The following is a 17,188-nucleotide window of genomic DNA, read 5'->3' as shown; positions in this document are numbered from 1 at the left end:
AATCAATTTTACTGTATGATCTGGTAAACTGTAAAGTGCCTTGAGATGACGTGTTGTGAATTGGCGCTATATAAATAAATTTAAATGAACCAGGGAGACGTCTAGGACGCCCTATAACCAGATGCCCAAACCGATTCAACTGGCTCCTCTCGACGTGGAGGAGCAGCGGCTCTATTCTGAGTCCTTCCCGGATTGCATGTAATCCTTAAAAGAATAAAATATTTTTTTTTTAAAAAGGGAAATACACATAGCAGTATGAAAATGATTGTTAATGTTTTTCGCGTAGGAAGAGGTGTTTACATTTCTTTTTCTCTCCACTTCTTCTAGAATTGCAAACAAAACGTATTTTAATAAGGTTTTGCATGATTGACTACCATCATCTGTTGCACAACTGTGATGAGGAAGGAAAATAATACTTAGTTTTCCACAATTTTTTAAATGGTGTCCAAAACTAATGAGGGCTGCTGTCACTATGATTGCGCCAGATGATATCAAATGCAAATAACTGGAAAGTATTGCTAGGCTTTCTTGTCAGGAGACCAAAGATGGTGACTGTGGAGAAGTTGATGAGATTCACAGCTCAGCTCAGGCAACAGGATCACTAGATGTCAACTCAACATAACTGCCTTTTATGGAAGAATGCCAAGAAAGCCAGTCTTGAGAGAAATAGAGATTAAATCCTGTTAAATGTACAGTAAATCTATATGGAACAATTGGTTTACTCTCTGACTAAATGCACCTTTAGATTATAATAGATTTTACTTCTACCTGAAAGGAGATTGATCTGCCAGAACTACGGCGACCATAAACATTCAGTCAGAGATCCGATAAAATGGTTTAGATCCAACTGAAAAGCTGTGTCCGAATCCTTATTAAGGTTTGTTTAGTGAAAAAAGTATTGACACAGAGAAGTTTATTTTAAAATATCCAAAAATAGTTCCTCTGAACAGTTGTGCACTTTCTTTTGTTTCAATCTATATAATAAAATCTCCCAAATATGTATGAAATATTTTAGTTGTAGCAAAATGTGAAAAGTCCTAATAATGAGATACTTGAGCAATAAATAAAATCAGTCTTTTGTCCAAATCTGTATAGTATTGCTTAGGGTTGCATATTTGGGTGATATTTGTGTCTTAAGTGCAAAAATTTACCAATGATCTTTTTTTATTTTTGCAGAGTGAACATATAAATGCCAGTGTTCCTGTTTATCTGATCTAATGTACTCCAGATTTAAACTTTTGGATTCAAAGATTTCCTCATATTTCTATTTCTTCTTGTGAATAGTCTAGCTGAAATGTGTCGTTACACTGAAGAAAATTAACTTAATTTTGTTGTGAATTCGCATTTTGCAACATTCTTTGGTCACAAACCGCAAATTCCTATAAATTTTGGGTGGATTTTATGAAATAGACCAACACAAGTTGGTGCATAATTTTGCTGTAGAGTAAAACTGATACAAGGACCTAAAGCGTGCTGTGCATTGATATTCAGTTTTCCCTAGCACCCCTGAAATAAATCTACTGCAACCTATTGCCTCAGAATTTTGCCAATAGTTTACACGTGTAATGAATACTTATGTGAGCAGTTTTATTTTAAAAACATGCATGTAAACTACTATCCAGGCACATTTTATGTTATATGAGTGCAGATTTAATATTATGAGGCCCCAAATATATCAGAACTGTGAGTCAATGCTCCTTTTCTGCCCTTTTTTGTTGTTGTTGTTTTTACGTGCCTAACCCCCTTTAATCACATGTGGACCTGTTTCTATAAGCTCATGTCAACTTTTGTCACTTCAAAGGCATTACTCACCAAGACAAAGAACTTTGTCTGTTATTGCATGTGTGCATTTTTGGCCATGAGACGTTCCTTACTTACTAGATCGTCTACCTGCGTAATTTGAGAGACAACCTCAGAGGTTTGTTAAAGATTATTATTACCGTAGGTGCATTTCCATCATAGTATCACATCAGAAAAGCTTGTTGGAAACGGCATAATTGAAAATCACCGCCTTAAATTCACTAAATTGTACTTATGCTAGCTTGAGGTGATTTTTTGGGTTTTGCGAGAAAGAGTTATTGCACAAAACAGGAGATGGAAACCCTTTTTAGAATCAGCTTGGAGGTTGCAAACTTACCTGATGTTGAGTTATCATTCCTTTTTACTTTGTTTCCTAATTCTCCATCAACACATAAAATAGTCGTTAGATTTTTTCTGGTTTGAAAAAGCGATAAACAGTAACAGTAGCTGTTAGCTCAAGAGAGCTGGTTCCATCACTCAATGAGTCATGTGACCCAAACTGCTGCTTTAAAAGAGTCTGAGCTCCACCTAAACATGAGAGCTACTGTAACTACAGTAAGCTTAAAGTTTTTATTAGGCAAAAAAACAGAAATGAATCTTACCTGATAGGATATATTTTCGGTACTTCAATTTAGGATTTAATATAGAGAGATGAATGTGGCCTTATTTTTACAAGTAACTTTATGACGTCTCGATCTGCCGCTTCAAACCGGTCTGCTATCAGATTCTAAAACACAGAGGAAGACCTTTAATTTTTTGATAGTGCAAAAGGTTGAATTTACAGGTCAAGCACTCCTATTGGCTAAAAGTTACACAGTGCTGCTTTAAACTACATCCCCATAAACCCAGTTTATACAGTTGTAATGCTAAAAAAGGGAATTTGGGGGTGAGTTACACTTTAAACATGGCTGTTGTGTTGCAGTGTTATTCTGCAAAGAAGCTGTTAGGAGTTGATTGGAAGATAAAAAAAGGAAACTGCTTCAAGGCTACTTAAACTGGGAGATCACCCTCCACCAGAACAATGATTTTAAACATGCAACCTATCTGAAATGTATGTGCAGATGCTCTCCATCTAAACTGACCAGTCCTGAGGTATTTACAACAAAAATTGTAGGATTGGTAAATCTGTAGAAAATATTGTCACTAGACGTGGTATACAAGTTGGTAAATAAACAAACAAAACAAAAAATTAACAACTGATTAAATGTTTTCACAGTAAGTTTGTCACATAATTCTTGTTGAAATTCACTGATTCGTGTTTTGTGAAAACATTTTGAAATTGTTCAAGTACTTTGGAGAATTTGCAGGTATTTCAAGTAACAATGATTTTACTTCCTGACCACAGGTGATAAGGTGACCATGTTTCCTGTGTTGGACATCGACCAGAATGAAATTGTGGATACCAACGGAGCAGGGGATTCATTTGTTGGAGGTTTGAACATTCTATGCTAATCAGCTTAATATAGAATTACCATCATAAGGGCTTTTTTTTTTTTTAACAACACAAATGTTTCTATGGTTAACACCATAAAATCAGATTTATTCTGAAGTTCTTTGACTCTGAAAGATACAGAATACTTACCTCAGTTTGTCTTCCTCCTCAGGATTCCTATCTGCACTGGTCCAGGAGCAGCCATTGGAGGAGTGTATCCGGGCTGGACACTATGCAGCTAACGTCATCATCAGACGTGTGGGATGCACCTTCCCAGAGAAACCCGATTTTCACTGATGGATCCAAATTTTCATTCCCACAAGATGCTTACTGTACTGATTTGTATTCTTCAGGGTTTCGCCATTTTCGATTTCCTGTGACTGACGTTATCTTAACAAATGCTGGAGCCTGACTGTCTTTTCAGGCTCTAATAAGCAAATAAGATATTGTAATTTAATTTAAACCACATTTTAGCTTTGCATATCAAATGGTGTTTATCTGTAAAGCCATGTTCATACATAAGATTGAATTAGTAACATGAACTGTATATCGTTCCATTGCCTTTTATTTTCATGTGGTAATTTGAAGGTACTCTACAATATAGTGGAAATTTATGGAAGAAACTAAAAAAGTGATCATACTGTGGGAACATTTCAATATTATCTCAGGAGAGTGATTCTAAGAATCTGGTTTCTTGCTCCCTTCACCACTTGTGACCACGAAAGGCAAACAAACAGCCTTACAATGCTTTTCTCAACTGTTGCTTACAAATTCTTTGAAATGTTATTGATTAGCCAGTCACTAGTGGTTGACTTCTTCTGTGTTTGACTTTATGAGCCCTGAGGTGATTTTAGTGATGCAGAAGAAATGTGTTTACGGTTATATCCACATAAATCGGACCCCCTGTTGAAAATTTAAATAAATATACTGCAGTAACATAAAGTCATGATTTTTGAAAATACAACCCAAACTTTATTTGGGGAAAATTCATTTGATTAATGTTTGCATCATTTCTGGGGTGATTTGGCCATGAGCTGTGTAGGAATTAACTGCTGAAAGATGATTAACTTTCATTTGTTTTGCAGAAGCCCCCAGATTTCCATTTATAATGTCAGTGAGTGTAGCACTGCTTATTTATTTTATGAACAGATATTTTCTAACAGAGGATATTCTTTCCTATTAAATAAATGTACTGAAATTAAAAGGGGAGTAATGCTACTACAATAATAGATATTTATTAAAGGTCTTTATACAAATCAGGTGTGTAGATAAGTGTAGAGGGCACTGTAATAATTGAAAGAATCAATGCAAGCTAACATTAACATAAAGTCTCATTAATGCTTCCTGTAGCTGAAGGTCTAATACTCTGATATAAAGATTCCCGATTTGCAGCTTAGCTGCTGCAAACATCATTAATAAAAGTACCACAATAGTAGGCATTGCAATCTTTAAGGGGCATATTTTAGCATTTTATACCTTTAATTTAAACAAAAAAAAGCAGCTAGAAATTTGTTAAAGTGTGGTGATGCAAAATTTTGAACGCATATTTTTTTTGCATCATCGCATGACATAATTACCACTAGAAGGGCAATCATGGTCCCAAAAAAACACTAATTAAAGTTTGTATAGTGAAGAGTTACATGGTGATCTATCCAGAGTGGAGGAAGGTGTGTTCGGTGTGGCCGCTTGGATACTTTACAATCTGGCACCCACTAAGAGATTTAAAAGCGCACCATCTCAAGCCTAGACCAGCTGTATTTTTTGAAAGAGGAGAATTAATGCACACAACTAAAATCACTATTCAAAAAAACTATTTCTGCAAGTCTCAGTTATTTCCACATCATCAGTAAATGTTTTACTCACGGGGTTTAAACCACCACATGGTAATGCTGCAAAAATATCAGAGATATTCAGAGGATGCAGTGATCACACAACAGGTTAAAGTCACGGCAGGAGCTCAATAATGTGACTGAACTGAGGCAGTATTATGTTGACAGCATTATATTGTTATAATGCAATACATGGATATTTATGCAATACATGGATATCAAAAGATGTTTTGGATTATGGAGGATATACGGTAACAAAAAACACCCACATTTACCTCTATTGTTAGGGCCGGGCTATTTTTCCCCCCTCCTTCAGTTATTGGTTGTAGCCATATCATTAACTCTTTTATATCTTCTTTCTTTGTGTTTGGGTTGTTTTCTACTCTTAAATCAGAGATTCAGATTAATGTTAAATGCTGGGTGAAAAACATTTCCTAAAGGAATGCTATTATTAGTGTATGAAGAAAAAGTTGTCCCTTTATTTTTGTTTTTCTCTTTGCTACATTGAACACAGACACGGAATAATATTACTGATAATGATGCAGTTGTAAATGTCACACCCAAAATTTGACCTGGTTACAAAAGTGCTTTCTGATGTAAAAAGGTTTTTAAAAATCACTTTTTTGGTTTTGAAAGACAACAAAAAGGCTGTTTTGGATTGAGTGTTTTGTTTTCCTTTTTTCTTTTTTTTTTGCTCTAAAAGCTATGTTGTTCTTTTAAAGTTGCAGTTACAATAGCATCAAATTGGAAGGTTTTTCATAAACAAATAAAAAAGATTTTACAATACAAAGCACAAGTAGTTTTTGAAGTCCTTATATTTAGTCAGCTAGACACCCCAATCTTGCATTATGGGAATTGTAACCCAGAACTGTGTAAAGACACCCAGCCTCCCCTCACCCCCATTGTTAGTTTGGGTCCAAACTGGACTCTGTCTGCAGGGCAGCTGGAGATCATTTTTCTCAGTTTAAGGGATTAGTGGTTGCTCTTCGCCACGACCATTAAAGGGACCTGAAAATTAGGCTGATCCTTGGTACCCAGCTGTGCCGTCGCTGGGGGTTGGAGCCTGGGATCAGAGGGAGCAACCCCCTTTTACCCACCAGCAGAAACTGTTGGCCAGTCTCTCAAGTGTTTGAAATAATTTGGCACTTATCTCTTTGACTGCAAAGGATGAAAATAACAGTTTTTGTTTCTATAGAACAGATTATGTCCTAGATTTATTTTTATTTTTTTGCTTTTGCAGACAATATCAAACCAGATCTTACAGGTAATAAAAAAAAACTTTCTGCAGCCAAGATGTTACTAATAACTCCAACTCTCTCCTTCAATCAGCTTTTTTTTTTTTTTTTAAGGTTTTCCACAGATGCGCTTTGAAAAGGGCGGCCATTCTGATTGGACAAGATCACACTCCATGGCAGCTGGTTCATTTGCTTCTCAAGATGACAGATGGCAAAACACAAACACAAAAAGAGAGAGAGCCATGATTAAGTAATGAGGATGCCTGCCACAATGGGGGGAAACTACTTTTCACACTTTCACTGACAAACTTTGGCCCTGCTCAGTCAACACAGATCTGAAAACCAAAAATCTTAAACACACTTTATTTATCAGATTTTTTTCGTTTAGTTTAAAATTTGTAATTTTTATACTTTATTCAAAACATAAACTTCAGTCCACTTTGCAGTGACACATTTTTTCATTTAATGACATTCTCTAGATCAGTGACTTCACAAACGCACATATAGATATATTCACTGTTAATGATGATGATGCTTGCAAAGGAGTAACTGGGGTCCTGGCCAGTGTTTTGCCCCGCAGATGGGCAGCAGTGTTTGTGAACACCAGTGTGGCAGTTGGCAGGAATTGAGGGGGGGAAGGGCAGACTGCTATGGCACATGCTCCAATTCAAATTATCCCTGGACCCATGCAGCAGTGGAGGACCTGCTGGGGCCCAGGGTGGCATTCATTACAGCCAGACACAGGCAGCTTTTTTTTTTTTTCTCCCCTGGTCAGTCTCTTTATCATGACGCCAGCCCATTAAAAGCTTTCAATTTAAATTCTCCTTATTCATATTTCACCTGCCTGAATTTATAGATTTTTTTTAATTGGCACTTTTATTATTTAATTGATTGGTATAGATGTCAAACAGTGTGCAGAAAAAAACAAAAACATAAAAGCCTTACAGTTCAATAAACACGTCTCAATGTTGATTACTGAAAATGGATCTTAAATTAAAGTTTTTATTTTTAAAGAGTAATACCTGACTTTATTAGGTAGATGGGCTAAATTGTTAAAGATGGATAGCAAATATTACTATCACAACTTATTGAGGTTCAAACTGAAGATTTAATTAATGTAACTTGACAATTGAAACTAAAGAAAATAAATTTTTGACCTTTCTGTAGGAATCCCCACATTTAATCTAACTTCCAGTGACTGATATTATAAAAACAGTGATCACATGAGGAACAAAACTTAAAGAGTAACTCAGCATTTTGAAAAAGGATGTCATACTTTACCCTAAGTTTAGAGTACCCCTCACTTTGGAGGCTGTGGTGATTATAATTCTTGGGTCTACAGAAGGATAATTGTAGGGGCTTATGTCTGGTAAAGGATTTACAGAGATCTCAATGGAGGTTTTAAAATCAACCACTCCTCTAACAAGTTTACCCTGAGAGCAAACTGCAAGATGCTAAAAGAAATGTCTGAAATCTTCAAAAAAAAGTTACCACCAGCCATATAGCAGGGTTTTGCAGAGTAGGATGTTAAAGTCCATGCTTATAAAATCAGACTATAGAAGGTAAACTTTCTCAAAATGTGTGCTCTGTAGTAAAAACATGAACACCAAACTGAAATGTATATTAAAATCTAGACAAAAAGAATGATTTCTGGAATAATGTTCTTGAAAGGATAAATCTAAAGTTGTTTATTGGGGGGGGATATCAGAGCAGAGCAGATGTTTGCTGTTCTTAGTACACCATTGCAGTAAAAACGAAACAAAAAAACTCATACCAACTGTGAAGTATGGAGGTGGAAGTGTCACAATGTTTGGGATGTTTGGTAAAGCAAGCCAGCTCTACACGGAAACAACCATGAGTTATACCGTGTAATGGAGGTGGCTTGGAAAAATATGTTTGTATCCATTTTCTTACACACTTATCCCAAGTGACGTCGCGAGGGGTGCTGGTGCCTATCTCCAGCTGTCAATGGGTGAGAGGTAGGGTACACCTCGGCCAGGTCACCAAGGCAACACAGAGACAAACAGGACAAACAACTATTCACACACACAATCACACCTAAGGGGACTTTAGAGAAGCCAATTAACCTAACAGTCATGTTTTTGGACTGTGGGAGGAAGCCGGAGTACCCGGAGAGAATGCAGAAAGACCCCGGGCCGGGAATTGAACCTGCAAGGCAGCAGTGCTACCCACTGCGCCACTGTAAGACCTGAAAAAAAGAAATGCTCTGCGGCATTATCACCCCATACATATGAGATACGCTTAGAGATCAGAAGGTCGGGCTGTTTCAAAGGGCAGATTTCTGTAACCTAAAAACAAACAGTTCAATCAGGTTCACTAAAATCTGAAAATAATTTATGTCTGGATTTTAGCTGTAGCATTCAAATGACATCATTTGACGTAAGCATAGACTATTTGTCTATGTAAGATATTATACCTATCACTGTTCCCAACAACCTCAATAGGTCGTTACATTCATGCTGATTTTGCACAGTTTCTACCTTAGTTAGTTAAATAACATGCTGCTGTCATTTTGCACATCTCTGATGTTGCTGCTATTTTCAGATAATGTGAAAATGTCCATGTTTGTTATTGGTTGTTTATTCTCCAGGTTCACGGTTTTTATATTTTTAAGACAGTATTTTATTGTTTATCTTTTAACTCTCCACTATTATGTTATTCTTATACATTTTATATACCATTTTTTCTATAATCTTTTGGCTGCTGTAACGCCAGAATTTCCCTGGAGCTGGTGGTGCAGTGCTTTGGGAAATGAGTTCTTTGTACTCTTTTGGTCTGTTATTACTTATGATCATGTTCATCCCTTTAAGACCAGTGTGGATACATCTTTTGAAGGCTACTTTCAGCAAGACAACACACCTTGTTGCAAAGTTTAATTTGGTATCTTAGAACAGATGATGATTTCCCTGCACACCAATCGCCTCCACAGTTTTCAGATGTTAATCACAGATCACCTTTGGGATGTTGTTGAGCAGGAGATTCTCATGATGGATTTCCATCTGACAAAACTGATAGCTACTGTTTGAGTCGTATTATATCTTATCTCTGAGGACCATTTCTGATAACTTGTTGAATAGCTTCATTTTACCTCGAACTAGCAGAGAGCACTTATAAAAGATCGGTCGGTAGTATTAAACCAAAAAGATGAAAAAATAACTGCCTGATCTGATTCTTCATTTTGGTTCAGAATACGTTCGATCCTCCTTTATGGGTTATCTTATCAACTTTAGACGCTAATGATGTTTAAATGACAAGATTATTTACAAGTGTATTAGATGGTTTAAATCAGTCACTGAATACATCTCTACAGAAGAGCAACTCTTTCATTTGGGCTCCTCTTCCAGCACTGTGTATGTGTTTGTTATCTGATGAGAAGTAACCAATTATCTCCCTAATTACATCCGCATTACTGCATGAGAAATTAGCTTTCTGGTATTTCTTTTGCAGCTAGAGTTGAGTGAAGGGAGCACTGATGAAAAAACTGGGGAAAAAAAGGAATCGTAAATTAACACTGCTGGTTTTGCTTTATCTTCAGCTTTGGTGGAGTTAATTAACCGATTAGAATGTGAAATTTCCTTTATGTCAATTGCAGGAAATTGCTTATTTAAAAATTAAAAAGTGTGCCTATCATATTTACATATTTATTTAATGGAAGTTTAACATCCCCATGGGTATTTGATGCTTAATATGTTACATAAATAGTAATAAAAAGATAATAATGAGATATGTACGGAAGAGGATTAGGGCCACTGGAAAAAAAAAATGTACCGGTACTGATTTTTTAATTTTATTTCAGTATAATATGAGAAAAAAGAATTCTGACTTTTTTCCTCAGAATTCTGACTGTTTTCCGACAGCTAACAAACATGTTAGCATCAAGCTGTAGCTATGTCTGTTTTAAAAACTAAACTAGCTCTCTTGTTTTAATCACTTTCTGCTTTTCCATTAATGAAATAGCATTACCAGGGACCCCTCGGGCACATAAAAAGTCACCTAATTCTGTAATTTTCCACTAATGTGTTACTGGCCCTCCCAAACGACTCACATATTTGTCAGTGAAGCTGAGTGCTCCCACATCTCTTGCTTCATGGTGCCCATCTACATTAAGGTCCAAAATTCTGAGATAAAAGTCAGAATTCTGTGATTAAAGTCAAATTTTTTTCTCATATTACACTGAAATAAAATTTAAAATCAGTTAGTTTTTTTTTCAGTGGCCCTAATCATCTTCCGTAATTTTGACTTTTTTCTCCTCTGAGAAAAAAGTCAAAATTCTAAGAAAAAAGTCAGAATTCTGAGATTAAAGTCAGTATTCTGAGATTAAACTCAGAATTCTCAGAAAAAAAGTCAGAATTCTGAGAAAAAAAAAGTCAAAATTCTGAGATTAAAGTCAGTATTCTGAGATTAAACTGAAAATTCTAAGATTAAAGTCAGATTCCTCAGAGAAAAAAAGTCAGAATTCTAAGATTAAAGTCAGAATTCTGAGATTAAAGTCAGATTTCTCAGAGAAAAAAGTCAAAATTCTAAGATTAAAGTAAGAATTCTGAGATTAAAGTCAGATTTCTCAGAGAAAAAAAGTCAGAATTCTGAGATTAAAGTCAGAATTCTGAGAGAAAAAAAGTCAGAATTCTGAGATTAAATTAAAAATTCCGACTTTTCCCCCCCATATTATACTGAAATAAATTTAAAAATCAGTTAACTTTATTTATTTATTTTTTTTTCAGTGGCTCTAATCCTCTTCCGTAGATATGCAATGGGGAATAGATGTGTAAAAATGTCAATATGGGATCATAGATGAACGAGGTTGGTGGAGTGGGAGAGAAAAAAGAGTGAAATTGTCAATATCATTGTAAGGAGCGCACTAAAAAAAAAAAAAAAAAAAAAAAAAAGGGGCGACGGTCCGCTGCGCTGAAGTAAAGGGATGTCTACAGAGGGAGAGGAAGAAGAAGAAGGGGGAGGGTACCACTTTGTCACAGGCTGCTATGTAGATTAACCTTTCAATTAGTTGTTATCAGGTCCTCTCCATGTCTCGGCGAGAGCTTTCCAACCTTCGCTTTTAACACGTCAAAAGAAAAAAGAAAAAAATCCCAGGAAATCGCTCGGATACGTCGCTTCGCATTTTACCCCGTTCGACGCGATAAAGAAGAGGAGTACCCGAGAGAAGGGGGGAAAACTTGAAGAGGTAAACTACTGGCAAATATTTACCCCTTTTATTTCTCTATTTACCGATACACGCTCGTCCACGCGCGAAACTTGTCTTTAATTGTTTTTTTTTCTAGGTTTGCGCAACATCTAGGAAGACGATCTATATTGTTAACGAGGCTGTAAAATGTTCTACATGTGAGCGGAGAGTTGAAGCTGAAAAGAAAAACGGGGCTGACGATACATGATTGAGAATAAGCGGTGTTAACTTGTATTCCCCTGCTGAATGCTTCGCTCTTCCTCCGGGCTCTTTTTATTTGTCCTCAATGGGAGCTATTTGAGAGTTAATGGTGATAAATAATTCTACTTTTTTTTAATCAATGTTTGCGTTTTATAACATTTCAATTCAGCGTTATGTAATTTAAATGTCAAATATAACCGAGGAGGAGAAATATAATAATAAAAAAATAATGCACAAGGAAAAAAAGGCGACAGCTTAGGTACATCTTTATTTTTTTTATTTTTTTTTTTATTTTTTTATATGCTATGTGGCGCATTATGGAAGTGTTAAAATATAGTAAACGCGTTCCGCTTTAAGTCGGTGCGTTTTTATACAAACAAATGATCGATTTAACAAACAGCCAATTAAAGTCTAAAATGATCCAAATCACTTTCAAGTGTAACCAACTGTTTCAAGGAGGAATCCGAGTAAAGGTGGACCGGTCTTAAACCCCAAAGCAAATGAGGTTACATGTTTATTCCAACCGGTTTACATCCTTTTACTACGAGTTCGTAACTTATTAACAACCCTTTTACTTCCACTCGAGCGGTAAAATTCAGCGTTTTTTACGAGCGTTTAGTGTCGAGTGCCATCGATTCATCACCGGAGGCACCTTAAGAGGCGGGTTAACGGAGTGAAGTGACAGATCACACAGCCAGTGACGTGCCGCTCGGAGTGAGCTCATACATAAAGATTGACGTGCGCTTTATCAAACCAGGGATCGGATCTCGCCTTTACAGCCAATATTGAAGTTGCTGGGGAGGGCGCATTAGCGTTAGGTGAGGTTTAATGAGACTCCATTGGATTGTAATCAGCGTCATGTCGGATTCATGTAAACTACAACATTGTAACAAAATGGCGACCGGTAGTTTAGGTGACATCGGGGGTATCGCTGGCAGCACTTGACGTTTATCAGCCCAACTCGGCGACGCTCGGCTCTTTGGGGGTTTGTTACGCAGCTATTACTGCTTTTCTTCTCATTTCTTTGGCTAAGCGGCTCCGTGGGGGGGTTAAAGATGGTGTCGGACCAGCTGTCAGGATGTGAGCGTTGATTATACGGGTGTCATTAAGGCTCGCGCTCATCGGGTTGCTCGTTTGAAGAGCTGTCAAAGTGTCGCGCGGACAGCTAACGGTTAAAACTTTAGCTTGTTGTTCTGTTTTCTCCATGTTGTGTTTTTACAAAGCAGACACTAAGCGTGATGTTGATTTATTTTTCATTAAAAAAAAACCGCGCTGATGAAATAAAGATAAACTTTCGAAGGAACCTGAAACCGAAAATATGACTGTCGAGGAGGGAGTGAGTAGTTTTCCATAGGTCATAGGAAGTTTGTAGATGACTGTCACAGTGTTAAGAACTTGCTTTTTTTTAAATTTGGGAATCTGTCTCCCTTGAATTGGACATCTGGTTTGGTGTGCGGATTATAGTGTCAGACTAAGGATTAAGTCACTTTGATTTCTTTAGCAGCCATGACAGCGCCTGCATCTGTTTTTATCCATCTGCTCCTCCTGTTTTAGGACATCTTTAGAAAGTCCTGCATTCCTTGACTGCAGCCTGTTTTTAACACTGCATACCTAAAGTCAGTGAATCTGATGTTTGTTGACAGATATATAACACTAAATCTTCTTGACGTTCTTGTGTGCAGTGCAAAAGTATTCACACCCCCTGGAACTTTTCCACATTATCTCCTCCAAAATCAGTAAATGTTGAACCAACAAAAGGTATTGCATACCTGTGAAGTAAAAGAAAAGTGATTTATCTCTTAATTCTTTAAAATACAAACTCAGGCTGCATTTTTTTTAAGATTTATGCCTTTGTCTGCTTCATGCATCTGTAGACTGAAATGTTTACCTGTTCATCAAATCAGCTGAAGCTCAGTGAGGTTTGATGGAGTGCATCTGTGAACAGCAATCTGCCATTCTTAAAACAGATTCTTATTTAAAATTTGGTCTGCTCTTTGTTTAGGCAATTTCAACACACAAATATGCTGTATTCTGAAACATTTTTGTGGTTGCCCAGGCTGTATGTTCAGGGTTGTTGTCCTGCTGAAAGATGAAGCCCATCCTCACTCTCCCTCCATCCTTTTGCAGCTTCTAACAGGTGTTTAACCACAAACTTCCTGCGCTTTACTCATTCTCATCAGCCCCCCATTCCCAGTTTAATATAATCCCACCATCTCATCTGACCAGAAAAGTACATGTTTGCAGTGACCTTACATGACTTGTGGAAAAATGCAAACAGCTTCTATTTATGGCCTTTGTTTTTGCCCTGACCTATCATGGTTAGACACGTAGGATGCATTTCTAGCTGTTATCCTGTTGACAGCTTCTCCTACCTGAGCTTTGGAGCCTTACAGTTCCTCCAGAGTCTTGATGTAGGGCTCTACAGCTCTCTGATTAATGCCCTCCTCACCTTTAGATGAACCGGGATGACATACTGTTTTCATTTTTGGAAGATAAAGGGAACTGCACTCTATTGTTATATAACTTGACCCTGCTTTGAACTTCTCTAAATCTTTATCCCTGAGCTGTCTATGTTTCCTGTTTTTTTTAATACTTTCCCCCCCCACTTATGGACTCTGAAAATCATTATAAACCCTTTAGATTAGATTATATTAATGTAATATTAGAACCTCAGAAGACAGTTTGTTGTGCTCGATTGTATTGAGGGGTATAGAAACAAAGGGGTCCTAATACACACTTTTTGATTTGTTATATCATAATTAAGTCCATGACAGTTTTTATAGCTGCAACGTGATGAAAACTAAGTCATACTTTATTATTTTATGAAATTATGGGGTTAAAAAAATAACAATTGAATTGTATTATTTTTCTATCATCGTTTTAGTATTTGTAAAGTATTCATTTGTTTTTCTGTTTTCTATTACAGATTTGATCCCGGATTTTATTAAAGACCTATTCCAGGTCATGTGACACCATACCAGTGTGGGATTTACTCGTGCCAACTTTTCCTCAAGCTCATCTTGGATTGAGAACACATTCGTGGATGCAGTTGTGGAACCTAACTTCCTGATCTTTACCATAAGGATGTGGATGTACCTCGCGTTCGGCTGCAGAACGAGGGAATATTTATGGATCACGTTTCTGTGAGGCATATTGTTCAACCATGGTAAAACTTGCAAACCCTCTCTACACAGAGTGGATTCTCGAAGCAATACAGAAAATTAAGAGGCAAAAGCAGAGGCCTTCTGAGGAGCGAATTTGTCATGCAGTGTCCACATTGCATGGACTGGACAAGAAGATCGTCCTCGAGCAGTTGGATTTAAGTGTTCATGATGGCTCTGTCCTTAAGGTTACAAATAAAGGAAGCACCTCCTATAAGGACCCAGGAAACCCTGGAAGAATCGGATCAATATTGCCTGCAAACGCACCTTTGCCGCCAGTGGAATCTATATGGAATTCAAGCGATCTGCGGCATATCGATTGGAATAAAATACTCAAGAGGGCCATTGAGGGTCTGGATGATACCCATGGCTCCTCGCTTAAGAACATCGAGCGGTATCTGAGGAATCAGGATGACCTATCAGAAGTTGTTGACAACCCCGCCTTCCGGCAGAGGTTGCGGCTGGCGGCTAAGCGGTCAGTCAAAAATGGCAGGTTGTTAAAAAATGGCCCCCGGTATAAACTCAGCCATGGTGGTGTGGAGGGGAGGAACCCCAGGTGTCCAAGTGCTTCCCCATTGGTCCTGTCATCAGTGACGCTCCTCCCTCATGAGCGTGAGCAGGTACGTACACCTTAACTCTTGCATTCTGAGTTTTTTTAAAGAAATTAATCAATTTTTTTGCAAGAAGGATACATTCTGTCCAATTGGATAGGTCTGAATTCTTGAAGTGAGGTTTTTTTTTGTTTGTTTTTTAATTGGAAGCAGACGAATGCACTAGACAACTCTGCAGGTTTTGCGGCTACATGCAGTTAAAGCCTAGCCTGGGTGCCAGTCCGAACTTAGTCCCGCCCACAAGGTTTGAGTTCGGGGAAGTTCGGTCTGGCTCTGCTCCATAGTAGCACGAGTATTAAAGCCCACTGTCAGGCGATCCAATCAAATTGTCAGGGCGGGCTTTATCTGATGATGGACAGATGATCAAGAGTAACGTTATCAACCACGTGACCAAAGCGCGCTTGGGTGACAACAATAATGGCTGCCGCTGGAGAGTTTGGGTGAGTAGATTCTGCTATTAGGTCTGTTCTAGAAGATATCGACAGCAAATTAATTTTAAAAGAGGAACAGAGAAACGCGATCAAGTCTCATCTTCTTATTCTAGGCGTGAAACTGCACGCTTTGATTTTTGTGGACAACAACTATGCCTCGCTTAAGATACGTCACGCACTCTGTTGCTCTTATTGGTTGTAGGTCTATCCAATTGAGTACAGAGGCATTTTTTTTCCTGGTTCGTTCAAAACACGCCCCATAATCACAGCTCTATGGAGCAGTATCAGACTCATATTCTGACTAGAATTGAGTTGGACTACGTCAGGCTAGTTAAAGCCAGGGAGAAGGCCAAGAACAACCCCGAACTTTATTGGTTTACAATACTTATACTTCACTTCCTGATGAAGATTAAGATAGGAGGGGATGTGCCACCAATTATTAACCTGTGAATGTAAAATTTAAAGCATTTCCAGTCAGAGTAACTGCATCATGTCACTGTAAATCTTTGCTCTGCCAATGCTGCTACTTTGATCCTCATTTAAACTGTATGAATAGAAAGAAGTGCTTTCCTCTAAAAGTTGGGTCCATTGAAACCTAAAACCAGCCATATTTAAAGCTCCTAGTTTAGCTTTGATTTTGTTCTGCCTTATTCAAAACAAACAAAAACAGTTTGTTTAAATGGCTAGCTTAAACATTGATGCAAAATTAGATTAGCATCACTTACAGCTTCTTTTCAAGTTGACATTTGTCATGGAGGTTTATTAGATCAATGCACCACATAAAGAGGCTGCTATTTAATGCTAGTTTCATAAATGTGATCTTTGATTCAGTTCAAACGCTGCCAGTCTTTTTTAGATTAAGTAGAATTATTGAATTCTCCTCTAAACCCTTTTTTCCCTCAGCTGACTCATGTAGCATTGCTGGTTCAGATTAGAGTTTAGCTGTCTGTGAAATGCTCCCAAGCACTGAACGTTGCTTAAAACAGCTTCAATAAATTAGGCTGGTGATTGTTAGCCTGGCCAGCCAGACTAATTTACGGCGTGTACACGGCACATTAGTCTGGAGAGGAACCGGTAGAGCTTGATTTCAAAAGCGGGACGAACTGAGTTAGTGGAAACACTTTAGAAGCAATCAGCTGACTATGGCTGACATTATTTTTATAGAAAAGCTCCTCCAGCAGAAAGTTGTTGAAATGTTTCCTGCATAAAAAGTTCTTTTGGGACATAATAAAGGACATAAATAAAACATTGCTCTGTTGCAGCTGCAATCTTCACTGTTATGGTTACA

At 37.5% G+C, this 17,188-nt stretch overlaps 2 protein-coding genes across 10 annotated transcripts in view; both read left to right on the top strand.

Moving 5' to 3' along the window:
• adk (adenosine kinase) overlaps positions 1-4,148 on the top strand; it is a 209,465-nt gene extending 205,317 nt beyond the window's left edge. For all 3 annotated transcript variants that reach the window (XM_015381250.1, XM_015381233.1, XM_015381242.1), the window contains 2 exons: positions 3,146-3,232; positions 3,405-4,148. In XM_015381250.1, the coding sequence (XP_015236736.1) occupies positions 3,146-3,232; positions 3,405-3,529 (212 nt within the window). In that variant the 3' untranslated portion in view covers positions 3,530-4,148. The remainder of the gene's footprint in view (positions 1-3,145; positions 3,233-3,404) is intronic.
• A 7,104-nt stretch (positions 4,149-11,252) lies between these two features.
• The window catches only part of kat6b (K(lysine) acetyltransferase 6B), a 32,616-nt gene continuing 26,680 nt past the window's right edge, over positions 11,253-17,188 (top strand). For 3 of the 7 annotated variants that reach the window (XM_015382185.1, XM_015382177.1, XM_015382133.1), the window contains exons 1-2: positions 11,253-11,496; positions 14,624-15,478. In XM_015382185.1, the coding sequence (XP_015237671.1) occupies positions 14,861-15,478 (618 nt within the window). In that variant the 5' untranslated portion in view covers positions 11,253-11,496; positions 14,624-14,860. Of the gene's footprint in view, positions 11,497-12,495; positions 12,516-12,535; positions 12,683-13,708; positions 13,835-14,623; positions 15,479-17,188 lie in introns of those variants that run through there. The other 4 variants (XM_015382158.1, XM_015382142.1, XM_015382150.1 and 1 more) reach the window with 4 other exon arrangements.

Source organism: Cyprinodon variegatus, unplaced genomic scaffold, assembly GCF_000732505.1.
Source record: "Cyprinodon variegatus isolate N-32 unplaced genomic scaffold, C_variegatus-1.0 Scaffold12, whole genome shotgun sequence".
Taxonomy (NCBI): Eukaryota; Metazoa; Chordata; class Actinopteri; order Cyprinodontiformes; family Cyprinodontidae; genus Cyprinodon; species Cyprinodon variegatus.
Note: the sequence above shows the minus strand (reverse complement) of the source record. Positions and strands in the feature narration are given on the sequence as shown.